This window comes from Akanthomyces muscarius, chromosome 1 (assembly GCF_028009165.1).
Source record: "Akanthomyces muscarius strain Ve6 chromosome 1, whole genome shotgun sequence".
NCBI lineage: Eukaryota > Fungi > Ascomycota > Sordariomycetes > Hypocreales > Cordycipitaceae > Akanthomyces > Akanthomyces muscarius.
The window spans coordinates 5,559,644-5,584,325 of record NC_079241.1 but is presented as its reverse complement, the minus strand read 5'-3'; the positions used below and the strand labels follow the sequence as shown (position 1 = coordinate 5,584,325).

Sequence of the window (24,682 nt, the reverse complement as noted above, 5' to 3'; positions counted from 1 at the left end):
ATTTTCTATTCATTTTTACCAATTGGGTCGGAGGCGACAACTCCCCTATGGCGCAACTGCTTCCTTTAGCGGCAGGGTATTTTTATTTCTTTATTAGCGTCAAGGCGCCAACGTCTCTGGAGGTCACTACTGCACATTCGACCTCAACATGAGAAATTGGCCTAAAAGGCTATCTGTTGCATTTTCATTGAAATTGATTTCTTCTTCATCTTGATGATCTTATCTCTTTACTCCCTTCTGACCAATAACATGCTTGCCAATGCAGGGCGGTATCGGGCGGCTTATGACGGCATTAACGCCTCAGGCAGCTTGACCCGGTTTAAGACCGGCTAAAAAAGTCGAGCCCTCCAACCCGCGAGAACCTCCTAGAACCACGCCCATGTCACAGTACTCAACCCTCGTCCCTCATCCATTCTGTTGATCGAGTAGCTGGTGAATCAAATGAATCGATACTTTACGATATGAATTCAAGCGTTTTGCTAAAATCCTCGGCGCCCGCGCGCGCCCTGGCGCACAACCACGCGGCGTCGGCTCGCAAGATTGCCGGCCCCTTGACGAAATGCGCCAGACTTCACACTGCGCCGTCTCGCGCAACCTCGCCATCGGCCAAGTCTTCCAGCGCTAGAGGAACCAGAATACCTTCATCGTTACGCGTATGTGGCCACCAGCAAAGTTGCTGAATTGGATGGGGGTAGGTGCTAATTTACGCCTTTAGAACTTCCACACGACGAACAAAGTCTCCTCCAAGGACCCTTACAAGGCTCTTGGGGTCGACAAGAGCGCATCCGCTTCCGAGATTAAGAAAGCGTACTATGGCCTCGCAAAGAAGTACCACCCAGACACAAACAAAGATGCATCTGCGAAGGACCGATTCGGCGATATCCAATCCGCCTACGAAATTCTATCCGACCCCAAGAAGAAGGAACAGTTCGACCAGTTTGGTGCCGCTGGCTTCGATCCCAGCGGTAATCCTGCTGGCGGGGATCCCTTTGGTGGAGGAGGAAACCCTTTCCACGGTTTCGGAGGCGGTGGCCAGGGCGGCTTTGGCGGCGCCGGCTTCAACTTCGACGATATATTTTCCGCCTTTACGGGTGGTCAAGGCGGCCCCTTCGGTGGCGGACGTCGCGGCGGGCGTTCGAACCCTTTTCAGCAGGAGGTCCTTGTTGGTGAAAACATTGAAGTACAGGCTAGCATCTCATTCATGGAAGCAGCCAAGGGTGCGAGTAAAACAATCTCCATCACACCAACCGTCGAATGCGGCACATGCACAGGAAGTGGCCTCAAAACTGGATCCCAGCGCGCGCCCTGTAAGGCTTGCAACGGCACAGGAACTCGTCTGCATTTTATGCAGGGTGGGTTCCAGATGGCTTCCACTTGCGGTACTTGCGAGGGTTCTGGATCGACAATCCCCAAGGGCTCCGAGTGCAAAACCTGCTCCGGTCATGGTGTAGTCCGCGAGCGCAAGACCATTACCGTCGATATTCCCGCCGGTATCGAAGACGGCATGCGACTCCGAGTTGATGGCGCAGGTGATGCGCCAGCGACCGGCCGATCCGCCGACCCCAACGCCCGCAGCCAGCGTGGTGACCTATACGTTTTTGTTCGCGTCGCCAAAGATCCCAAATTCACGAGAGAAGGCTCCAATATTCTTCACACGGCCAGCATTCCCTTGACGACAGCCCTCCTGGGTGGCCAGGTTTCCATTCCCACACTTGACGGTGCTGTCAACGTCAAGGTCGCTACCGGCACCAACACTGGCGACAAGATTACGCTCTCCGGCATGGGCATGAAACGCCTCGGCTCCCGGCGCGGTGGCTCCGGCGACCTGCGCGTCGAGTTCCGAGTCAACATGCCCAAATACCTCAGCGCCAACCAGCGCACCATTGTTGAGATGCTTGCTGATGAAATGGACGACAAGACTGCGCGACGAGTTATGAATGTTTCACCGTCTAGGTGAGTCTTGCCGCGTCGCACTGGGCTAGGAAATGACATGCTGACCCTTGACAGAAATACTCCCCCTAGTGACGACCCCGCCTCCCACGAAAATGAAGGCTTCTTGAAGTCGGTCTGGCACAAGATGACACACCACCCGGCGCATGAAAAGAAGCCAGACGGCGAACCGACGTCCTCCACTGAAGAGTCCTCGACGAAGAAGACCAAGGATGAAGAGCCAAAGAAGAAATCGGACTCTGCCTAGGCATGACGGTTTCGACAAAAAACCCTGTACCATATTTGAGCGGTCTCGCACCGCGCAGGTCCTGCACTTGTCATCGGGCCTGCATTTTTTTTTTTTTTTTTTTGCATTCACAAAGGTGTTTTAAAACCGGTTAATTTTTTATAAAAGACAGGAGAAAAGATACGAACCAGGAGATAGAAAACGGCGTTTTGTTTCCAACAGCTGGCATACAGTATGCTTGTCCTGTGACAAAAGCGCCATTATTGAGCAGGCGGTTCGATCTGTTGGAGGAAGCGCATGATATTTGCGCAGTGCAAGCCAATAGAGCACATTTCAATTGTATATGGAGAGACCAATCTATTTAGTCGGAGACAAATCCCCCGCTTCTTTAAATATAGTCCTTCGAGTATTTACATGCTTACTTGCAAGTGATGTGCTGCCATGGCGGCAAGGATACAGTGAATCTATGCTTCTTGTATTTGGGTATCTATAGTTGTCGTAATTTTATCTCTAAAAGCCGGTGTCTGCTCGCAGCGTGTTGTGCGCTCAACGGACTGTACACGCACCGCGCTCCCTTTACCCAATGGGCTTTACCTTTTTCTTCTTCTTCTTCTTGTCCGGCTCTCCGCCGCCACCACCACCACCGCTGGGGGCGCCCGTCTTGCCTTTATGAAAGGTGCGCCAGCTGCTGATGCGCTCGTCGCGCGTGGCCTCCCAGTCCTGGTCGTGCTGGCGCTTGCGCTTGCGCACCTCCGTCTCCTCGTCCTGCTTGCGCTGCTCGCGCCCTTCCTCCTGCATCTGGGCCTTCATCTGCCGCCGGCGGCGCTGCTCGTTGTCGACGAGCACCTCGCGGGCCTTGTCGCGCCACTGCTTGGCGAACAGGTCCGTCTTGAGCTCCTCGCTGTCGACCGTCAGCTTCTGCTCGCGCAGGAGCAGCATGCGCGCGTCGGCAATGGCCTCGTCGAGGCGCTCGCGGTGCTTCTCGTCCATGAGCTCCGTCTGCGCCTTCTTGAGCCGGTCAAAGGCGTCGGGCGCGAGCGGGTTCTTGCACTTGTCCGGGTGGATGAGGAGCGACTTTTTGCGGTACGTGATTTTGATGTCGGACTCGGGGACGCCGGGCTGGAGGTCGAGGACTGCGTATCTGTAGTTCGAGGTGCGGTTAGGTAACGTGGTGATTGTAGATGGGAAGAGGGTGTTCGTACGCATCCAACCGAAAGGCTTTCAAGACTCTGTCGATTTCCGCATCCTGGAGATTTGCTGGTCAGTGACGCTTCGGTGGTCGCGCGACACGGGCTGGGTGCCTGGTCGGGTCAGGGCGGACATACCTTTTCCCATTCTTTGGCCTCCGTCTCGAGCGCATCAAGCGCAGCCTTGTCTTCCTTGTCTTGTTCGGTCGCCATTGTGTATGATTCTGTGCGACAGATGATTGAAGCGCACGGTTCTGCCGAGTCTTGGACGTTGGTTGATTCCTGCAAACGACGAGGAGGCGGGTCTGCTCCGGCGGGGTGGGTCTTGCGCGGCGCCAGGAGCAGTTGAAAAGAGGCCGGGGGCGATCAGTTCCCATGAATAACGAAGATGAGAATAACAATAATGATAAAACAGATATAAAAGTGAAGAAAACATAAAATAAACAAGACAAAGAAGATCGCTCCTTTTCTTGTCCCCTGCTTGCGTGGGCGGAACCACCACTTCTCGAGCCCTCGTCATGTCTCGCAGTTCTGCTACTTAAAATGTATTCCCCCAAGTTGGCCAAAATCTCAAGTGAAGGAGAATAATGAAATAATCCAGTTTAATATTAGGCTCTGGTCTACAGCCATAGTGCTACTGTGTTGCAGTTTCTCCGAGTGACTTACAAGTACGAGCGACAGTGGGTAAACTCGCGAGACGCTGCAGAAAGCTAATGTCGAGCGGCATTGTCTATAAGTCGTAGATACCCGATTTTGATGGGGCCCTAGGCCGGTATGGTCTTAAAGCAAGTATAGGATGGCCCACCGATCTTTCAGCTTACAGGAGTTTTCCTCCTTCAAATGCTAACGCCGAGTCAAATCTGATAAAGGACAAGTGACTGACGGACGTCAGCCACACAGGCTGGGGGGGGATTAAATTAATAGTTGTCCCAAATCGATGGAACTGAGAATATCTAGCAGATAGAGCGAGCTAGTTGGCCGACCAATTTTCATGTTTTTTTGTAATATACTACTTCTCGACAGGACAATCTGGCCGTTCTGGTCGCTTCTCGGCCTCTAGGAAAAGGCCAATCGCTATAGAAAATGGTTAGCTACGGCTCCTTATGGTAGGCACTGCAGCTCAATTTGTAATGTAATAGAATTCGCCGCTACCCCTTCTCCTATATTGATGACTACATGATGCAGGCGACGAGGCGGTGGTCAACAGAAGCACAACCTCCGCATATGCTGTCGCCTCTGCCGTGTCCAAAATACAGTGATGCTGCGGACATCATGCACGAGCTATGACCTCGGCCACTTGATGCAGATATATGTAAAGGATCTTGCTCCGAGATGTAGTGGGCGTTGCGTCGGATATTGATGTACCAAGTTACAGAGGCACGACTGGGTGACAGAACAAGGCGCCGCTTAAATAGAAGTAGGGGCTTATTGTTTATTCTGTCTGTTAATTCTTTTGGTTACTCTCACTCCCTTCTACTACCATATTCTATCTTGCTCATTTTGGGGGTTTCCCTTGCTTTTTATTCTTCCTTTATCTTCCTTGACTGCTTTCTTTTCACAGCAACCATCACAGCCACCAGTATCCTTTTTTGGTACCCCTGCCCCCTGCGAGGCGCAACGGCCAACCACCACCCCGCAGCGATAAGATAACGACCTGCGCCCCAGAAAAAAAATTGGCTGAGCCAGCAAATGGAGAAAAGTTGATTTGCAGCCACCATCACATCTCGACATTCGGAGCTCATACAGAAAATCGGCCGACATGTCTAGACGCGCAGTGTCTCCGACGGCCTCTGAGCCCGAAATGGACATTTTCGGGTCCATCTACCCAGGAGATGACTCCACCAGCGGCAAGCAGAAAGGAGCTGCGGATGCCGACGCCGATTTCGACTTTGACGGTCTGATGAACGGGCGTGGCCAAGACGATGATGATGGCGACGAAGCGTTCATTGCGCTGAAGCAGGCCGCGTCTTTCAGAAAATCGTCGAACCTCAAGGGCCGCACCGTCAAAAAGGGTGGTGGTTTCCAAGCCATGGGTAAGAAATCCTGACAGGCTTCCTCTCAACCTCCAGTACTAATCGTTTTGGCAGGATTGAACGCCAATCTTCTGAAAGCAATTGCCCGAAAAGGTTTCTCAGTTCCGACGCCCATTCAGCGAAAAACGATTCCCCTGGTTCTCGACAGAAAAGATGTTGTTGGCATGGCTAGAACTGGTTCCGGAAAGACGGCCGCCTTCGTCATTCCCATGATTGAGCGCCTGCGCGCCCACAGCGCTCAGTTCGGAGCCCGCGCCCTCATCATGTCCCCGTCTCGTGAATTGGCCATCCAAACACTAAAGGTTGTCAAAGAAATGGCAAGAGGCACGGACCTCAAGGCCGTTCTACTCGTTGGTGGTGACAGCTTGGAGGAGCAGTTTGGTTCCATGGCGGCCAACCCAGATATCGTCATTGCCACGCCCGGTCGATTCCTGCACTTGAAGGTTGAGATGAGCCTCGATATACGTTCAATCAAATATGTCGTCTTTGATGAAGCCGATCGCCTCTTCGAAATGGGTTTTGCTGCCCAGCTCACCGAAATTCTTCACGCCCTCCCGCTCTCGAGACAAACACTGCTCTTCTCGGCTACGCTCCCTACGTCCCTCGTCGAGTTTGCCCGAGCCGGTCTCCAAGACCCAAGCCTTGTGCGTCTAGACGCCGATACCAAAGTTTCGCCAGATCTTGAAAGCGCATATTTCAGCATCAAGGGAGATGAAAAGGAGGGTTCACTACTGCATATTCTACACGACATCATCAAGGTTCCTGTTGGCAAGCCCGAGGATGCCGATGAAGAGAAAGGCTCGAAAAAGCGTAAGAGAGGGCCCGATGGCCCTGCGCGACCTACTGAACACTCTACAATCGTCTTCACCGCCACAAAGCACCACGTCGAGTATATCGCCAACCTGCTGCAATGGGCTGGATTTGCCGTTTCTCATGCGTATGGTGCGCTGGATCAAACAGCACGACGTATCCAGGTAGAAGACTTTCGCCATGGCAAAACCAACATTCTGGTAGTCACCGACGTCGCCGCCAGAGGTATCGATATTCCTGTCCTAGCCAACGTCATCAACTACGACTTTCCCTCGCAACCCAAGATCTTTGTTCACCGTGTTGGCCGTACCGCTCGTGCTGGTCAGCGTGGATGGAGTTACAGTTTGGTTCGCGATACAGACGCCCCCTACCTTCTCGACCTACAGCTCTTCCTCGGAAAGCAGCTGGTAATTGGTCAAGAAAAACCGAACCCATCATACGCCGAGGACGTGGTCGTTGGCTCTCTGGTGAGAAATACGCTAGAAGAGCACGTAGAATGGTTCAATCGGGTAATACACGACAACGACGATATCAGTGGGCTTCAAAAAGTTTCTGTCAAGGCAGAGAGGCTGTACTTGAAGACAAGGAACTCTGCCTCCAGCCAAAGTGCCAAGAGAGCCCGTGAAGTCGTGGCTTCTGCTCCTTGGGTTCAGCTGCATCCTCTTTTTGGCAACGATGTTAACAACGACGAAAAGGCCCGAGCAGAAATGATGACGAAAATTAGCGGTTTCAGGCCGAATGAAACAATTTTCGAAATCGGACGCAGCGACAAGGCCTCCAACGAGGCCGCGGACGTAATGAAGCAGTTACGCAAGAGAATTACACCCCGCAGGCAACAAAAGGCTGAAGTAGAAGAAGTAATTGACGATGATGAGATTGACGCACCAGCGATGGACAACTCTGACGAGGTCATGGATGATGACGCTGGCCTCGACGCTGTGGAAGAGGACTCTGATGATGGCCTAGAAGTCACTATTTCTAATAATGGCAAGTCCAAGAAGGACAGAGACGACTGGCGCGACTCTGAAATTTTCATGTCCTACACGCCACGCACGACCAACGCCGCCGAAGAGCGCGGCTACGGCGTCCACTCGGGCGGCGCCGGCTCCAGCTTCATCGAGGCCGCGCGCGACGTGACCATGGACCTGGGCGGCGACGAGTCCTCAAAGTCCTTTGGCGAGGCCAACAGGCAGCGCCTGCGTTGGGACAAGAAGTCCAAAAAGTACGTCTCGCGCCAAAACGACGAGGACGGCTCCAAGGGCGCCAAGATGGTGACGGGCGAGAGCGGCGTCAAGATTGCAGCCTCTTTCCAGAGCGGCCGCTACGACAAGTGGCGCAAGGCCAACCGCATGGGACGCACGCAGCGCGTCGGCGAGGACGAAAAGGCCAGCGCCGCGTCGCTGCTGCCGCAGGGCGTGCGCTACAAGCACAAGCTGGAGCAGGCGCCCAAGGCCGCCGACAAGTACCGCGACGACTTCAAGGTCCGCAAGAAGCGCGTCGACGAAGCCAAGGAGAAGCGCGTCGGGCGCTTCCGGGACGGCGCCGGCAGCAAAAAGGAGATCAAGGGCGTGCACGATATTCGCAAGGCCAGAGAGGAGAAGCAGAAGCGCAAGGAGAAGAATGCTCGGCCGATGCGGAAGCGCTCCTAGATGTTGTTTACGATGCAAAATTACATGGGACTACTGGCGTTGGTAAAATCAGCATGTTGAATATACTCCGAATAAATGTCCTCGTATTGCCACGATGGAAGCGCATGTTTTGAAATGCCAATGAAGGGCTCTGGATGAAAATCTATCTTGCCCATCAAATGGGGTGCTAGTAATTTGGCTGGCTTCTGTTTCGCCCAAACTATCGTAAAACGATGATCAAGGAAAAGAGACAATGAAACCGGGGAAGCTAGAACGGCAGAGACCTCTCATAAGCTCATGCCCGCTAATAAAACGTGTGTGTGCAGATAAACTGCGGCAATGCCAAGCTAATAATAAAACGTATGAAAATCGCACCTCATTGAGAGAGGGCAGCAATTCTGATATCCATGAAAAGGGGGTTTGGCCTCCAGAAATAAATTCGGTACTCAATTTTCCCAAGTAAACGCCAGGCACCGTGAAGGATGCACAAGAAAATGTTCAAAGCTGGGCGGAAGAAAAAGAAGCATCCTCTGCCTGGAGTGGCAAAAATGTGGCGGCAATGTGACAACATCCATTGCAAGCCAGCGTCAACCCCAGATATGACGCCTAATCCCAGGAGGAAAAAAGAAATCGCGGTTGATGATGTGGGTATCAAAGATATTATAGTAGTGTAAGAAACAGTTGCGCAGAGTATTAGCGGCAGATGTCAAGACACAAAGTTGCTGACTCGTATGGGAAAGAAAAAAGTGTGTGGTTGTAGCAATCGCTACTCTGTGGTCTCAAGGTTTGAGACCCACGTTCTGACTGCGTCGCGAAGCAGATTCGGTCGCCTTCTCGAGTGTGCGCCGATGGGTACATCGCCGTCTTCATCTCGCTGGTCAATCACTTCGCGGATAATATCCTCTAGCGCAGACAGCATGACGGTCTTGCATTGCACCCGGGGTACATCGCTGGACGAGTTGGCCATCTCCGTCGTCTCCGAGAGCGAATCGGGCGTGACGTCGGCGCTGCTGCCAAAGTCGCTGGCTGCTCGTATAGGCACAGTCGAGGCTGTGTCCTTGGTAGCCTCGGGGTTGGCGCTAACAACCTTTTCGATGGCTTCAACCAGGGACTTGTCAGCATCAAGAATGACTTCTTCGATCCACTCCTCGTCTAGTTGGGTTTCATAAGGCAGAACAGAGGGCGTGTGAGCGCTGATTGGCTGCGAAGAAGGGAGCTCGGTGCCTGCTCTAGTCTTTACCAGCCTGCGATATAGAATGCGAGTGACGGTGTTTGTAGTAGTGTCAGCCAGGATGGTAGAGCTAATCTCTACCCAGCGCTCCTCCATTCCACCCTGATGGGATGGAAGCGGCGCTGGAGTGGGCTCAGCTCGCATCGCAGCCTTGACCTTGTCAACAAGGCCATCTTGCGGAAGAATGGCTTGCAGTGAAAAATCGGGATGAAAGCGGCTGAGCCAACCTGCAGCGTTCAAGGGCGTATCACCATCAATGGTGATTCGTGCTGATTGCTCAAAGAAGTCCAAGCTACCAGGTAGTCCCGGCGTAGATAGATAACCGCTGCTTGATGGCGAGCTGATAGCAGATTCAAACGATGCAATATAGTCGGGAAAGGGCACATCGACGTCGATGATTCCATCTTCCGGGTTGATTGAGGTCTTCACAGGAGAGTCAAACACTCCGTTCGGGTCAGGGGTTCGGTCTGCCTGTGAAAAAGATGCCCGTTGTTTCGCGTGCGCGGTGCTCTGCCTCGTCATCGTCGGCGGCGCATCTACAGATGCTCGCGGAGACGGCGCACTGGGTAGATCGCTAGTCTCTTCGAGTACCACAGATTCTTGTACCATTTCGGCGAGCCTATCGGTCTTTGAGAATGATGGCTTAATCGGCGACCGAAGCTCGCTGGTTTGACTTGTAGTATTGCTGTCGAGAGAGTCCCTTCGTCGTCCCGTCCAGAAGCCACCAATCAGGTTTCCCCATTTGAGGCCAGAGCTGGGAGGGCGGGAACTTGTAGTGCTGACGCTTGCATTGCTTTCGCCTCGCTTAAGCGAGCGTTTCAGGTCGTCAGCTGCAAAGCTGCTGCTGCTTCCCGGGCGATGCCGCATGTGACTTTCACTTCGCTGAAGGCTCGTGAAGTGTGGCATGGTTGGCTCTTGTGTGATGGTTGCGGTTGTGGCAGCACTGCTTTTCCTAGTACCTAGCTCGCTACCAGCCATGGGTAGGTTCGTCGTGCGTATAGACGCGGCATCGGATGCGCGTCTCTGGTGATTTCTATCCATACCGAACTGGGGGAGCTGAGGAATGACGGTCGAGTTTCTTGCGCTCTGGCTTCCCACACGTGAATGCGATGCTCGCCTGAGCCCAGTTCGGCGGTTGATCTTACGTCGAAGAGACTCTTCCCGCAGGACTGGGACTATGAACGTTGGCGGGGAATTTGAGTACGGGCCTAGAGAGGTTGACGTGCTTGCGCGATGTGCACGCGGGGCGTTCATATGCTGATTGGCAGGCAGAAAGCCAGCAAGAAGAAATACGAGTCTTCGGGCGGCCATCTTATCATCGGAGATGATGACTGTTCTTGCAGGCAGAGACATATCCTCCTCATGCTTATGGCGCGCTTGAAGGGCTGCCTTTCTGCGGTACGAAGGGCTAGAAAGGGCAGAGAGCCAGTCCATGTGGGTTGCAAGAAACCCCGTGAGAACGTTGTAGAGGAACGGTCCTTTGTTGAGGGTTGCTGCCCACTTTGCTGTCCAGATAGCCTCGTCGCGCCAGATGCCCCAGCGTCCCTGTCCTGTGAGAACGCGCGCAGCACCTAGGCCCGTGACGATTCTGCTTCTTGCGAGTCCAACCTCCAAAGCAATATCGATATCGCCCGCAAGGCAGTTGGGCAAAAGAGAAACCAACTTGGTAGTGCTTTTAGCAGGTTTGGTTCTCGGAAGTTCAACACTGCGTCTGTCGTTCATATTGGCATTTCTCGAAGAATGGCTCTGGTGTGTTACCATAGGCGCCTGCTGACCAGGAGATGCGGAGTCGGCATGCTTCAGTAACTGATGTACTCTTGTAGCGGAAATGGACTGGAGGTGCGTCAACGTTCTCATGATGATGTCCCAGTGCTGGGTCAACGAGTCGATTCTATCTTCGACATCCAGCGCAAAGGGCGATTCATTTGGGTCGGTGGGCATGCCGGATCCAAACATATTCCAGCCACCGCCACCAGCACGTACGGAGTTGTACGAAGAGGAGTACACCTCTTGCTCGTTATATGAGCCTGGCTCGCGGAATGCTGATTTAGAAGGTACGGCAGACGAAAGCCGCGATGTTGCAGGCGGCAGTTGAATAACGAGAACAACAGCATACATAGGAGTGCGCCGTTGCTTTGGTTGCTTCTTCTTTTTGCGCGTAGCGGCCTCGTCGATGGTAGGTGGGAAAGGGAAGCCAGCACTGTCATCCGCAAATCGATTTTGCGGCGTGACACTGGGCTCGACTTCTTCATGTGCCAAGTTGACAGGGAAGAGGCGAGTGATCAGAACCTTCTTGCGATCACTTTGGCGAGGCGTGGTACTCGCCGTAGGAGGCATCGAGCCAAAAGTTGGGGACATGGCTTGCGAAGAGAATGACTGTGAAAGCTTGCTTGAGCGCATGCTTGAACGGCCGATAGAACTACGACCGTCTCCGATGCTAGAAACACCATCACTTGGGCGAGTATCATTACTAGGCACCACGTGTACTTTGGTGGATGTTCCTTTGTAGGCCATGAGTTCAGAGTTGCCGAAAATGCAGCTCGAAAAGGTGGCTAGCTCCTCCCGGTACTCACGATAGGCTCTTTGGGCCTCGGTTTCCGCTTGGCTCTGATTGCGCCCGTGCATGGAGCCACGTCGGTCAAAAGCACCTTGGCGGAAATGCGTTTGGGTGCTCTCCGTGTGAATCGAGACGGGACGTGCCTGGCTCACACTGCCCCTGCGCGGAGACAATGGATTTCTCCGACCCTCGTTGCTGGGCGCCGTACGATCAACCTCGGCTACGGGGTGACTGTCAAATAAGAGGGATGCAGAGGTCGCTCCGAGATTATCTTGCATAATCAAAATACGCACATCGCGAACATCGATGTCGACTTCGTCGTTGTAATCGTATGTGCTTGCGGAGCCAGTCGATGGCGTAGGAGGCGCCGTAGAAAAGGGGAAAACTTGGTCATTTCGATGTTGATAAAGCGCTTGCGCATCGGGAAAGAGAAGATTCCGGGTGTGTATGTCTTCCTGCACAGAGTCCAGCGAGAGCAAAGGACGCGGACCACCATTTGGCGCCTGGTCATGGTTGCTGGCCGCGCCGCCACCGCCGGTGCCGAGATTCAGCAGCCGGCCGATCATGTTGCTTTATGGCGACGGCAGGTCGCTTCGAGAGATCTCTCCTTTCAGTTTAGGTCCACGCACTGCCGTCCATTACCGGGGAACGTATTGAAGTGTTGCCGGAGTGGACGCATAGTCGGACGACGGAAGCTGTTTGCTCTCAAGTTGCGCAGCGCTAATACGGCACGCTGAGTTCCTCGATACTCTTCCGAGGAATTTCTATAGAGGTGGTGCTGTCGAATGTTGTCGTGTGGCTCGGTCTGAGCAAGGGCGGGCGCGTTGTCAAAATGTCGCGGTACAGTAGAGGTTGGTTCGCTATGGCTTGGGAGCGGTTTAGAAATGCTGAGGAAAGAGAGGAGCGCGATGACTGGCAGACAAGGGCGCACAGAAATTCGTCACGAGAGAGTACAGAGGCGAGTCGGTCAGAGTCGTCGTCGTGGTTTTGGAGGGATGGGGATGCGCGGGCGGTTTGCCGGAATGGGGTCGCAGCGGCAGTGGCTGGCGGTGTTTTTGGTGGCAGATGTTTCGGCTCGTCGGATCGTGTGCGAGCAGAGTGCAGTGTACAGTGTACAGTAGGGCGCACAGCAGACACAGAAATGAAAGGCTGCGACAAGAAGGACACCGGCTGCAAAGGCGGTGATGAAGGCAAAGAAGTAAGGGCCGGGCGCCGGGCGGAGGTTATTGAAATCAGTGAGTGGCCCGAGATAGCGGTGGTGTGGGTGATGACTGGTGGGCGAGACTTGAAGACCCAGAAAGCCGGGACGAGGCACTCATTCATCAACAGTGGCGCTGCCAAAACAGAGAGGGCGAAGCGTGCTTTCGGGCAAACAACCCGCTTCGGCCTCGAGGGCGAGAGCCCAACTTGCTAACCAAGGTATTTTAGCGCTCCGGTGGCGCTGTAATTAGCTTGAAGGCTGGTACTGGTAGGGATTAGCGCCTGGGACTCTTTGATCCCTGGACTCGTTGTCGAAAGGTCTCGCCCACAAGCTTGGGCTGCAAGTGGTGCTAGCTCGGGCTTGAGGTCGCGGCCCTGTTCTTTGGTGGCTCCAGAAGAAAGCGGAACGAAGGGCTCAGTGAGGAATGTCGAGTGTCACTAGCTTTGCTAGGATGGCGTGAGATGGTGGGCGGAAGCACGAAGCTTGGCTTTACTGGTAGTCTGATGATGGGCAGGAGGAAGGCATCCAGTGAGTCCTGGTTTTCATCCCATGCCGTTTCGCGAGCGGCGGGCAGCGGGTTGGAAAGGCTTGGTGGTGCTGCGGGCAAACGATCCTGGCTGTCCGGCCTTGCGTGCTGCTGATCATCCACATTGTTGGCAGGAGACAATCCGATCTACAAAAGACGGCGGCCGCGGAATTGGACGAGATGAAGCATAGAGCCGGCTCGCCACTGGCAGAATACCCAAGGAAGCTTGCGACTCCGTACAAACGGACAGGACGAGGGGATTGCTTGCCAGCTGGCAGCCTGCCCGCCTCCTTTGCCCGCCCGCTGCCAGCTGTCCAACCACCACCAACCTACAGTCTACAGTACACCAAAATTAGCCACCTAACGTTAGGTACACAGTAAACGGCCTCGGTCTGCAAACTACCAGTATACAAACCAGGTAGCTGCATGCTCCATCACTAGCATTACTCGTCCATTGCTGCCTGCCCATGCATCTTAGCTGCATCTTTCAACGTCGACAAGCCTTGGCTTCATGCAGAGAGCTCGCCTTCTCCATCAGCCAGGTCGTTCGTCGCTCAACAACCTTCAGCCGCTACCCGTGCTGCTCATGTGCCCATAACCCATCAGAATGAGGCATCCTGGTACCTTACAACGCCCACCTATGCCCATCGCCAGTCATTTATTAATGGTACAAGTTGCACACAGGAAATTGCCTGCGATTCCAGCCCAGGCGTGCCAGATAACAGGCTCCCGCATCAACCCCGGAACCTAAAAAAATGGCGTCACGTCTAGGGAAGAAACGAGACAGCGAGATTTCCTCTATCGCTTTTGCTCCAGGCATTCAAGGATGCGTTATCGAAATTGCGGTGAATGACGCATGTTCCCCAGACACGGCCGGCATCTGCGCCGCTTGAATAGCCGACACACGACACGGCTCAACGACATCCAACCAACCCATGCAGGTATCCTTGGTATCCTGGAGCAACTGTCAGCACCTCCAGTTGGTGCCCAATCGAATGATGCGCATTAATAGAGCCCCGCCATCTGTGGCCTGTGGATCACGACACTCCCAGCAATGTTCCACCCAGATATGCCGCACAGCTCTCTCCAAACCCCGCGGGCCCGCCGAGCCTCGTTAACTCGTCCAGCAACTTATTAGTGCATGAGTGCGTGAGTGCCAACCAAGGCACGGGGCAAGGCGAAAAGACACCCGGTGACACGGGCGACATATTACATTATGGACGGGGGTCGAGACAGGCTGGGCTGTTCTTCGGCCTTGGCCTCGGCGGTCTCGGCGCTTTGATATCACGGCTGTGGCTTGAAGCTTTCTTTGACTGACCGCTCGCCTTTCTATCCCGCACCTTGCCACGGGCGCTCTGCCGGGTCAATTGTCAGCCTCCGGCATCTGGGGGCAGTAGCGCATGCGATGGTGCAGATGCTGTGACATGTGTGCCAGTACAGCACGCATAGTGCTCGCGTTAGCGCCCTCGCCAGCGTGATTAGCCTTGTTTTCCCGCAAAGCTTGGCTTTTTGAGTACTCTCTGCAAGATGCGCCAGAAATAGTCTCGTGCAGATGGTGGATGCTGCCTCGGCGGCGTGTAACTTCTAGATCCTACTCCATATCCGTACTTCGTGGGGATATAAAGCACGGGCTGTCGTCATCATCATTGCCATTATAGACAGAGCGTACTATGTAAGACCAGCACCCTAGCTCCCCCCAGGTTGTTGACTCAGGTCACGCTGCCAAAAACTGCGTTCCCGTTAATGCCGTTGCGTCCAAGCAACGGCAGCGATAAGACAGGCGACTATTGACTGCTATTCTGAACCAGTGATATGAGAAGAAAAAGAAGACGAAGAAGAAGAAGAAGCGCGAAATAGCTCATGAAAAGGATGATAATCGCGAAGCGTGCGCCGCCTCAACTGCGCTTGAAAGCACAGCAAGCACTCTCAAGTCGCCAACTGATTCGTCAGACTGATTTATGGTTTACCGCCTTTTTTGGCTCATCTCACGTTGTCGGCACCGGGAGGCCGAGCGCCACCGACGGACGGCTGGAATCGCAGCTCGGCAAGCGAATCAGACTTTGTGGCCGTTGTAAGCCTGACCGCCGCTGCTGTGCTGGCCCCTCTCCAAGTGCTGCCTGCTTTTCCTTGTTCGTTGAGCCGCATCTGTCCCCCATCCTGCGCACCTTAATTGCCTATCAATTCCCTTTTCCTGCTGAAGCTTCTTCTTACTGCTTCAACCGCCTTCCTTCGCCTGTTTCACGCTCCGAGAAAATAGGGTCGCCCCGCACAAAAAGGACCCTGATCAGCCGCGCCACTTACACCCTGGAGCCATCACCACCTTTTGCAGCCGCACTCCACACTGGTCCTTTTGCCCAGCTTTCAAGTAACACGAGGGCAGTCTCATGACGGCAATTTCATGCATACGCCTCGCTTCCTCTGTCATGTTGGGCAGATCTTTCCAGCACTGCTTGTGGCTTCTGGCTATATCCAATATATTGATCTGTACTCAAGTTGCACGCCTGCCGGCCCTCGCTTGATCATCCATTTACACGAGAACTCAGGCAGTACACGTGCCACTAAATAATCACCACGTCTTTGCAGACACACAATCTCGTCTAGCTCACAATACAATACGTAGTTCGCCTCCGTTATCACTTCAAGCACCTTGAGCCCACCGTGCACAACGTTCCACCCGGCGCGCCGAACTCGCCCCTCGAAGCATTCACCCCTAGACGGCCGCCGAAATCTATTCATCGGCAGCATCTCTTTGCACCGCAGAAACTATTGCACAGCTGTTGGCAACGTCGGGTTTCTTTGTTCTTGATTGGGGGCCTCTCCGAAGCAACTGCTGTGCTGTCCAGAGGTGGCTTGGCCAGTGGTGCCGTCTCTGGCTGCAGCGTAACAGAGTGAATGCCGTACGCGTGGAAGCACTCCAGAATTGTTTTGGCAGTTATAGCCCACTTGCCACTAAATCCATCATCCACCACGATGTGTGCCGATGCGATCGACTTCTTCTGGTCAAGCTTCCAGATGTGCAGCTCGTGGACGGAGTCAACGCCAGGTATCTAAGTGTACCGCATATCAGTAAGGCTCGCCGTTGTTCTTGTGGCTAAAACTTACCATCTCAATATCTTCCTTGACGTCTTTGATGTCAATTTCCTCGGGCGCAGTCTGCATCAGAATCCGTCCGGCCTTTTTGGTCAATGGTATCGCGGTGAAGAAGATCATGATGGCAATGAACACCCCAATGGCCGGATCGACATAGAACCTCTTTTCTCCTTCCACTCTCCAGATTACCAGAGCCGAAATTATGACTCCAACGTTGTTTATCGCATCGCCGACCACGTGAAGAAAGGCGCCCATCATGCCTAGATCTTTGTGATTATGCGCCGTAGCGGTCACTTTGTGTTTGTGTTCCAGATGGCTAGTGGTTGACTGCTCGACAAGTTAGTATAATGCTATGATTGTCAATACAACACCACGTACACTGATCTCCGAGCCCTCCTTGTCACTGTCGCTGGCGGAGATATCAGACTCAACGTCTTCTTCAGATATTTGAGTCTGGCTTTCTTTATCATGGGCGTGGCTATGGCCGTGGCCGTGGCTGTGGTCATGGCTGTTTCCGGCATTATGTCCGTCATCGTGATCGTGTTCTGATGGCCGGTTAGTAACGCTCTGTCAGGTGAAATACTACCACACGCACCGTGCAAAAATGACATGACGAGCACGTTCAGCCCGAACCCAACACATCCGATGATGAGGACGAGTTTTGGATTCTCGATGGCTATGAAGAAATCAGCACATGAGAGGTAAGATTGACAGCGAAACACTGACGGGAAACATTGATGAATCGCTCGATCGCTTGAACCATAATACTAATTCCGAGTGCTAGAAGAAAAACGCCGTTGAAGAAGGCTCCCAAGAGGGTAGCGCGCTGCCATCCGAATGTGTACCCCGGTGGTGCGGGAGTAGAGCCTTCGGAAACCTATACGTATGTGAGAATGGACGTCTTACGCAGACAAATTGCTGACTTGCCTGAAGTGCCGTCAAGGCTACAACGAATCCCAAAAGGTCGCTCAACTGTGTACTGATGAGACAAGGCAACTGCCGTCCGGACATAGGTCACTCACATAGTGGAAAGCATCGGCAACCAGCGCAAGGGAATGCGTATAAAAGCCAGCTGCTGAGGATCAGCTACAAGTTCATCGTCCCATGGCTTGCGCAACTGACCTGAAATTTCTGCGACGAAAAATGCAAATGAAATTGCAATTGTAGCAATCAAGCGTTTCCGACGATCAAACCGAAAGTGGCCCATGGGAGCGAGCGATCGTGGTCTCCTGGAGGGGGCAACGGCTTATTCGTCGATTATCCAGAGCTGCACTTCGGATCGTCATTCACCTCAGCAAATCAGGCGCAAATCAAAGCAGTCACAGATTTACGGAAATTCAGCAGGAGTTCTGTGTGTGGCTGTTTACAAGAAAGTTCTGGGAGCCGGAGGAATATAAGTAGAGGGGGTTGGCTCTACGCAGTTGGCCATTGAATCGATCGTCCCTGTGGAACAGAACAGTCAAACGAAGAAACCCTGTCTTCTTCCCGAGTGAGACGTCACTCTGCCACAGTATCTTCCACGGATGGCAGGCCGTGATTCACATAGGAGGAGCGAATTTTGGTCAATGGAACGCAAAGGGGTCACTAGCCCCGGCAGAGACAGGCCAGCCCACCCACGGCACTGAAATCGCCAATAGCCCTGGCATTTTCGCAAGGTTTTATTACATCAGACGACTTTTCAGTAATGCTTGATACATCATGTCTAGGGAGCTTCGACCACTTTCGGGTCTCTCGTGATGATGCGTCGCTACGCAAACAAGAAATTCGTCCTCAAGGTGCGTGTTTGCACCGTCACAGGTGTTGTGGAACACACAAGGTAACATGGTTTGTCACGGAGATGTCATATTCCGCAGTCTCGCGCCGATACAATTTATGTTCCCGAGTTTAGGAGGGTGAGGCCGGAAGTGCAGGTGACATCGCGAGCTTTAACCTTTGCCGCTATGCTAAGAACGAAGCACATGAACAACGTCGCGATGGGGCAGGATGAAACAGTGCGCGCTGGATCTGAGTCTCGTTCTGGAATCTACGGTCGCCAGTGCCGCGCGAAAATATGAGACGAGGCTTGCCTCGCTAAGATGGAGTGATTCACTGTCAATGAATGGATGCGCGCCGCTGCATTTTACGGGATGGCGGGTTGCCGCAAGCTTAGCAGCTACAAATGGAAGGCGGTGTGGGCACTTGCCCACCAGAGCTCTGGATTCTGCCGCGCCGGCCAATGCGACTCACCAACGTTCGCATACCAGCATCATTCACCTGTAGCGCGCCGCCACTGCACGCCAAAAGATTTATTGCGAGAGTCATGCTACAGCCATCGCCCCCGTATAATATTGATATCGCGAGCAGTCGCTAGCCGGTCCCCATGTCCCGCAATGTCGGCGCCGCCCCGTCGGGCCCGCGCAAGGGACCGCCGTGGTCTCACCTCCGCGAACCCGTAACGCCTGGCATCGATCGCAAATCCACGGCATCGCCCAGCTCCATCACCAGCACGTCGACTCGATCCACCTTGCGGGAGGACAGGCCGCGCCGACTCGAGCGCATCTGCATCGTCGTGGTCGCGGAGGGATATATGCGTGATGAGGTGCTTCTAAATCTCGACATGGTGGGGCCGGAGGTGCGGCCGGGCATGTTGATGGCCATCTCCGCGATCAAATCCGAATCTGCGAAAGCCTCGGGCGGCCATGGCAGCCTGAGCAGGCAAACCCACGATGGGAATGAGGCCGCAAAGGCGGCTGCGGCGCTGGCCAAGGACCGCGCCGCGCTGGGTCATCGCTACATTTTTGTCGTCAAGGACATGCCCAGAGAAATGAAGGCCCGCAACCAGGATGCAGAGGTTTGCATCGTTCGCCAAATTTCAGATGCATTTGGCATGAAACGAGGAACCCAAGTCCTTCTTACTCCCGTTGATGAGGACCATCGCGCCATGGAGGCATCTCATGTTGAGCTTTGCTTCAGAGACGAATATCTGTCGCGCTCAGATATGTGGCGCCTGGCCGTTGACGAACTTACAGAGCGCACAGTCTACAAAGGCCAATTGGTGTTGTTCATGGGCACCATCAAGGCTCAAGTCACTGCTGTTTTCGTTGAAGGCGAGAGCGTGCACTCTGGTCTTTTCGTTCGCGATACTCGACCCATCTTCCGAAGCGAATCCGCCAGATATGTCTTGTTCATCCAAATGGCCAGGGAGATGTGGGATTTTGACACTGAGACGTCCGGGGAAATCATGTTCAACCGTGTCGTGAACGGCTTCCTGCCTGCTTTGTTCAAGCGCTGGGCTTTGCTCAAGGTAAAGCATCTGGTCAGCATTGTGTTATTCGCGCGTGTGGAATATGACACTGGATTCGCTTCTGACTTGGCAAGCGAGGGTCTGCTAGATGACTACCTCACTGGAGTGCAGCCATTTGGCAACAAGCGACCATACAAAGACTTTTACCGCGTGGTTGTTAGCGACATGTCTAGCGGCGAATGGACCAAGATTCTATACCAGCTCAAGAGAGAGTTCAACTTCTTCCGCAGAGACATCAGCCTCCACCATCAGAGTGTGCCCCTCGCCAAGGGAGACGAGGCCAGTGGTGCAGAAAATGAAGAAGCACTCGCAGCTTTGACACGCATCAAAGCTGAACCCTCGTTAGCCATTCATGGTAATGTTCTGGAAGCCATCCACCTTGCCTCATCTCAGTATGCCCATGATTACATTGATCGAGATCTCAATAGAACCGGCATCTCAATCGCTGTCATCACGCCAGGCCCGGGTATTTTTGAGGTCGATTACGAAACTTTGCGACGCACAACAGAGGCACTTGTGGGTAACGGTATCGGCATTGATTTGATTTGCTTGCCCGGAATGCCGCTTCACTCCGTACCACTCTTCAAATACCGAAATCCTCACTTTTCAGATCAGAGCAGCAAGCATCAAAACGCTCTTGCCAGGTCCTTTCACAGCCACAACAGCACAGGGAGCCACCCAACCCCCATCATTGGTAGCTACCAGTCTTACTCCGAATCATTCTCCCCCAGTAAAATCCCTCAGAATATGATGAAACACGTCGAGTCGCTTACATCTCTGCGAGACTCGGAAGAGTGGAGTTGTGCGCTGCCTCAGTGGCTGCACGTCTCGTTTTGGACGGACTCTGATGAGTCTTTGGCATATGAAGGCATCGCTTTGTCTGTTTCGACTGCCAAAGGCAAAAGTGAGGACGATTTTGAGATGCGATGCCGGATGTATGGGCTTCAAATGAGAAGCGCGCTAGACACCAACGAGATTGAAACCGCGGCCTTGAGCTCGGATCCCAATTTTCCCACAAACACATCGTTGTCGTCCAAGAAACGACAAGACAACGCGTCAGATAACCTGTACGTGCCCTCTCGTAAGGCCCAGGAAGCCCTCGGAGACACTGTATATGGCTTTCAAAAATTTGTGCCAGAGAAAATAGCGCGTACCGGAGATTTGACACTCTGGAAGAAACTACAGGCATTTGATGATACTCGAGCCAAGCTGTCAGCAACTCCTAAACGCCGCCCACAGCATCATAAGCCAGCCATAGACATGGAGGAGATGCCACGGAAATACCAAGCCGATGATACAGCCGTGCTTGGCACTTCTGTTCCGGACCGAATGACGCTTCAACCCCAGCAGCACCCGACCACACGCAAGTTTTCTATGGCTGAAGCAGAGCGCCCACTACCCACGTCTGTTCAAAAGTCCCCTGAGCTGCCAAAGAAGAGCCTCAGCAAGACATCTTCGGCCTCGTCGTTCACGACCAGGCAGCCTAAGCTAATGCGTCACATTAGCCTTGGGCAGCGCGGCTTCGGCATTGCTGCGCCAAAAGCAGTCATTGCGGAGCTCAAAGTTGAGACTGTCAACGCATCTCCAGCCTTTTCTTTCGACCCACGGCCCTCCTTGAATGCTCGGTCACTTTCTGACATTAGACCGTCAACACCACATAGCATACGGAGCCAGTCGTCGACACTTACTGCCAAGAAAGTCAAGTCAATTAAGTCGGATGTGAGTGAGCTTGCGTCAGAGACGGCACCAACGACTCCAAGCATTCCGATCGCTCACAAAGAGAGGCATACCCAAGATCGTCCAGCCAACAACACTTTGAAGCCACCAGCACCCGCCCTGACGCCATCCAAGTCACGCGATAAACTACGCGAAGATCGGGACCTGCGCTATTCTAATTTCATTCGTTCTGAGGATGTCCAAAAGATGTACAACAGCAAGCTGAGAGCTGGTGTCGCTCCAGGGCTGCAGCTACAACCCGAACTCCCCACCACGCTGTCTCCCACTGCGGCAATTACCCCGTGGCTTACCTTGCTGAACCCCTCGCATCCGGAGAGATATCGCATCGACGATGCGATTCTATATAGCAGGTGGCAGCATGTGTTCCCAAAGCCATCCGAAATGAGAACTCAAAAGTGGAAAACCCTTTGTTGCCCGGCCTCGGTGCCTTTGACGACAGAGTATTTTCCTTCAAAGGCACAATTTGACGCCGAGTATCAGAGACACCCCTATATTGTGGACCAGAACACCGATGACGACCAAGAGCCCATGTCAAGGAAAGACTTCATGAAGGAACTGATCAGTCTTCGCTTCTCACAAGGGTTCCAGGTTGTTGTAGGTGCTGCCGTCGCTAAAGCATTTGGACAGAAGATGATCAAAATCGCAGACATCTTCTCGCGAGATCAGACCTTCGAAGACGGGAACAGCGTCTTCATGTCTGTGGGGAACACCATTCATCAGCTTTCCTGTGTTAACAGCAGCGAGATCGAGGTCAACATTTTTCTTAGAAAGCCCGCGCAGACAGCTTCCTCTGAATTCTCGACGATGTATAAACCCGCCATCCAAACATTACTGGACTCCACGTACGAAACAAGACTGATTGAGATACTCAACCCCAAGCCAGAAAGAAACTGGAACACGATAGATTCATACTTGGCCGGCCACCACGAAGAACTTATGGAAAGCTTACGGTTCTGGCGAACCAGATACGTGCTCATCCCGCTGGGCATGAGATATTCTGCCTCAACCAAGAGCCATCTCGAAGACAACCCCGAAGAGGTTCGCATTGAAGGCATTCAGAGACTGGCCCAGATGTGGAAGAAGCATCGCTACGTGTCAGCTTCAGAGCGAAGATTCCAGGGCCAAGCTAGGAGCCGCATCTTGGACCATAGTCCACTGAACATCATTTACAAAACCGACGACCCTTCGCTAGTTGTTGCAGCAGAGCTTGGAAACCTCCCCACACTTGAGAGCGTCGAGTACTCGTCAAGTAATGGAAACTTGATTGTTCGGAAAGATTTATTTCGACGAGCAAATCTCAACCTGACAGCTTTGGCGGAAGCTCTGCAGCAGCCCATTGACAGCGGCGGTGTTCCTCTGCGAAATAGACGCTGGCATCTGCGAACACATAGCAATGCATTTATTGGGTCGGACATGACAACTTGGCTGCTGAAAAACTTTGAGGATGTTGACAGCCGCGAAGAAGCGGAAGACTTGGGCAATGCGCTCATGGTATCAGCACCAAAAGAGAAAGAGAGGAGTAAGGACGAAGATGCCGAGAAGGGCAGTGATGTTAAGAACGAAAAGCCCCGAGGTCTCTTTGTCCACGTCGAAAAGAGGCACCAATTCCGTGATGGAAACTACTACTACCAGATTGCGCCCGAATTTGCCAAGCCTCAGCCTGGCTGGTTTGGTAGCAAAAGGAAAGACGCGGTGTCGTCATTGGCCGATAGCAACGGTCGTGACTCACCGCGAGCTCCTGTTCCTCGCTCCGTCGCTGCTGCTGAAGAGCCCTCCTCTGGGACGCCTTCTCCAGGCGGCACGCAGTTGCCGGGTGCTAATAAAGCTCAGAACCTCAACATGCCGGTCATTCAGCTCAGCAAGGTTTTGAAGTACGATGTGGATCATCGAAAAAGATCATACCGTCCCGAACGGATTGACCTGCACTACGATCGCTTGCACAATCCAGACAATTGTTTCCATGTCCGCATCGATTGGATGAACACGACTGCAAAACTCGTCTTGGATTGTGTAGAGCAGTGGGAGCGCGAAGCGAGCCAATACGGTCTGCGCCTTGTGGAAGTGCCAATCAAAGAAGCGTGCCGGATCACGGAAGCTAACCCATTCCGCAAGCCGCACGAAATCGAACTTGTCGTTCCACCGCCCGACCAGATGCCAGAGACGTACCTCGATCCGAACTCGCTCGGTCCGGCAAGGGTGCATAGCAAGCACTTTTACCAGACTGCGATTCTCAAGCACTTTGACTTTGTGCTGGATATGGAGGCAGCCTCGAGCTTTCCCAGCAACGTGGACGTGCGCTACTCCTGGGGCAAACCGGACTTCAAATACACCCAGTACATCCACCGGACCGGCCTGCTGCTGGCTCAAGTCACCGACAAAGGCCACTTTATTGTGCTGGCCAACAGGCTCTATAGTAAACGAGTCTCTCTGGCCAGAGAAAAAGAGCTTCGGGTGCAGTCAAACGTGGATATTGCTCCATCGTCAAACGCAGAACGCAGTGCGCGCCTCTTGTCTATGGGTGGCTTCGCGTCATCCATGGCAATGGCAATGGCTGAACCAACGCCCATCTCCTCGCCGATTGCGCGTCCCACATTCGGCCATCTTTCTCCGGCCGTGGGACCCAGCGATGTCCATTCCTTGGGCACCTCGCAGCCAAGACCTTCTCATCCGCCGCATCGTGACAGCAGCAGCAGTCACCCCCAGCCGGCCCTTCGCCACTACCATCACTACCTTCACCCGCTGCAGCAAACCATGGAGCCCGAGGCCATCAAGGACATGCTTGAAGCATTCTGCAAAGACGCAGAAGCGCTGGAGTCGTTTTACCGCGATATGCTGGAGCGTGGAGAGCGCGTCCCCGGCACGCCCATGACGGTGTCCACGGTCTTGTCGGTTCCTGCGCTGGACCCTGTGCCAGAATCCAGCATTCCTTCGCTGGGCTTGCCGCCGGGTGTGCTGGCTGCCCATCACCAGGACCATTTGCTCGGCCCGGACGGCAGTGGGAGCACCGGAGGTGGTCTGCCGGCGAGCATGCGCAACAGCATTGGTAGCCCAATGTCGATCTTGCGAAGGGGCAGTGTTCAGTACGATGGGATGGGGCTCGGATCAAAAAACACCAAATAATTAATTAATAATAAGGGTGCACACGAAAGCATGATGAATAATGAGACTAGTTGAAAGGTGCGACGGTGTACATTAGCTATTAATATATGAGTATACATATTCC

The 24,682-nt window shown here is 53.5% G+C and overlaps 6 protein-coding genes across 8 annotated transcripts; 3 read left to right on the top strand and 3 right to left on the bottom strand.

Moving 5' to 3' along the window:
- Positions 1-461: 461 nt before the first annotated feature.
- LMH87_006885 (uncharacterized protein) lies at positions 462-2,197 on the top strand (the record flags this gene model as incomplete). The annotated part of the gene is made up of 3 exons (XM_056204847.1): positions 462-653; positions 716-1,953; positions 2,008-2,197. The coding sequence occupies 3 exons, from the start codon at positions 462-464 to the stop codon at positions 2,195-2,197; spliced, it is 1,620 nt and encodes a 539-aa protein (XP_056060162.1).
- A 555-nt stretch (positions 2,198-2,752) lies between these two features.
- LMH87_006884 (uncharacterized protein) lies at positions 2,753-3,576 on the bottom strand (the record flags this gene model as incomplete). The annotated part of the gene is made up of 3 exons (XM_056204846.1): positions 2,753-3,317; positions 3,379-3,422; positions 3,502-3,576. The coding sequence occupies 3 exons, from the start codon at positions 3,574-3,576 to the stop codon at positions 2,753-2,755; spliced, it is 684 nt and encodes a 227-aa protein (XP_056060161.1).
- A 1,546-nt stretch (positions 3,577-5,122) lies between these two features.
- LMH87_006883 (uncharacterized protein) lies at positions 5,123-7,855 on the top strand (the record flags this gene model as incomplete). The annotated part of the gene is made up of 2 exons (XM_056204845.1): positions 5,123-5,396; positions 5,451-7,855. 2 exons carry the CDS (start codon positions 5,123-5,125, stop codon positions 7,853-7,855), a joined length of 2,679 nt encoding a protein of 892 aa, XP_056060160.1.
- A 745-nt stretch (positions 7,856-8,600) lies between these two features.
- Positions 8,601-12,188, bottom strand: LMH87_006882 (uncharacterized protein; the record flags this gene model as incomplete). Its single annotated transcript, XM_056204844.1, has 1 exon — positions 8,601-12,188. The coding sequence occupies one exon, from the start codon at positions 12,186-12,188 to the stop codon at positions 8,601-8,603; it is 3,588 nt and encodes a 1,195-aa protein (XP_056060159.1).
- A 3,893-nt stretch (positions 12,189-16,081) lies between these two features.
- Positions 16,082-17,646, bottom strand: LMH87_006881 (uncharacterized protein; the record flags this gene model as incomplete). The annotated part of the gene is made up of 8 exons (XM_056204843.1): positions 16,082-16,396; positions 16,452-16,766; positions 16,818-16,984; positions 17,035-17,115; positions 17,166-17,316; positions 17,367-17,411; positions 17,462-17,511; positions 17,562-17,646. 8 exons carry the CDS (start codon positions 17,644-17,646, stop codon positions 16,082-16,084), a joined length of 1,209 nt encoding a protein of 402 aa, XP_056060158.1.
- A 1,152-nt stretch (positions 17,647-18,798) lies between these two features.
- LMH87_006880 (uncharacterized protein) lies at positions 18,799-24,579 on the top strand (the record flags this gene model as incomplete). 3 transcript variants are annotated; one of them, XM_056204839.1, is made up of 2 exons in its annotated part: positions 18,799-20,789; positions 20,870-20,915. In XM_056204839.1, 2 exons carry the CDS (start codon positions 18,799-18,801, stop codon positions 20,913-20,915), a joined length of 2,037 nt encoding a protein of 678 aa, XP_056060157.1. The 3 variants fall into 3 exon arrangements, with proteins under 3 accessions (XP_056060157.1, XP_056060156.1, XP_056060155.1); XM_056204841.1 differs by having other exon boundaries at positions 18,799-24,579; XM_056204840.1 differs by lacking the exons at positions 18,799-20,789; positions 20,870-20,915 and adding an exon at positions 22,531-24,579.
- Positions 24,580-24,682: the final 103 nt, after the last annotated feature.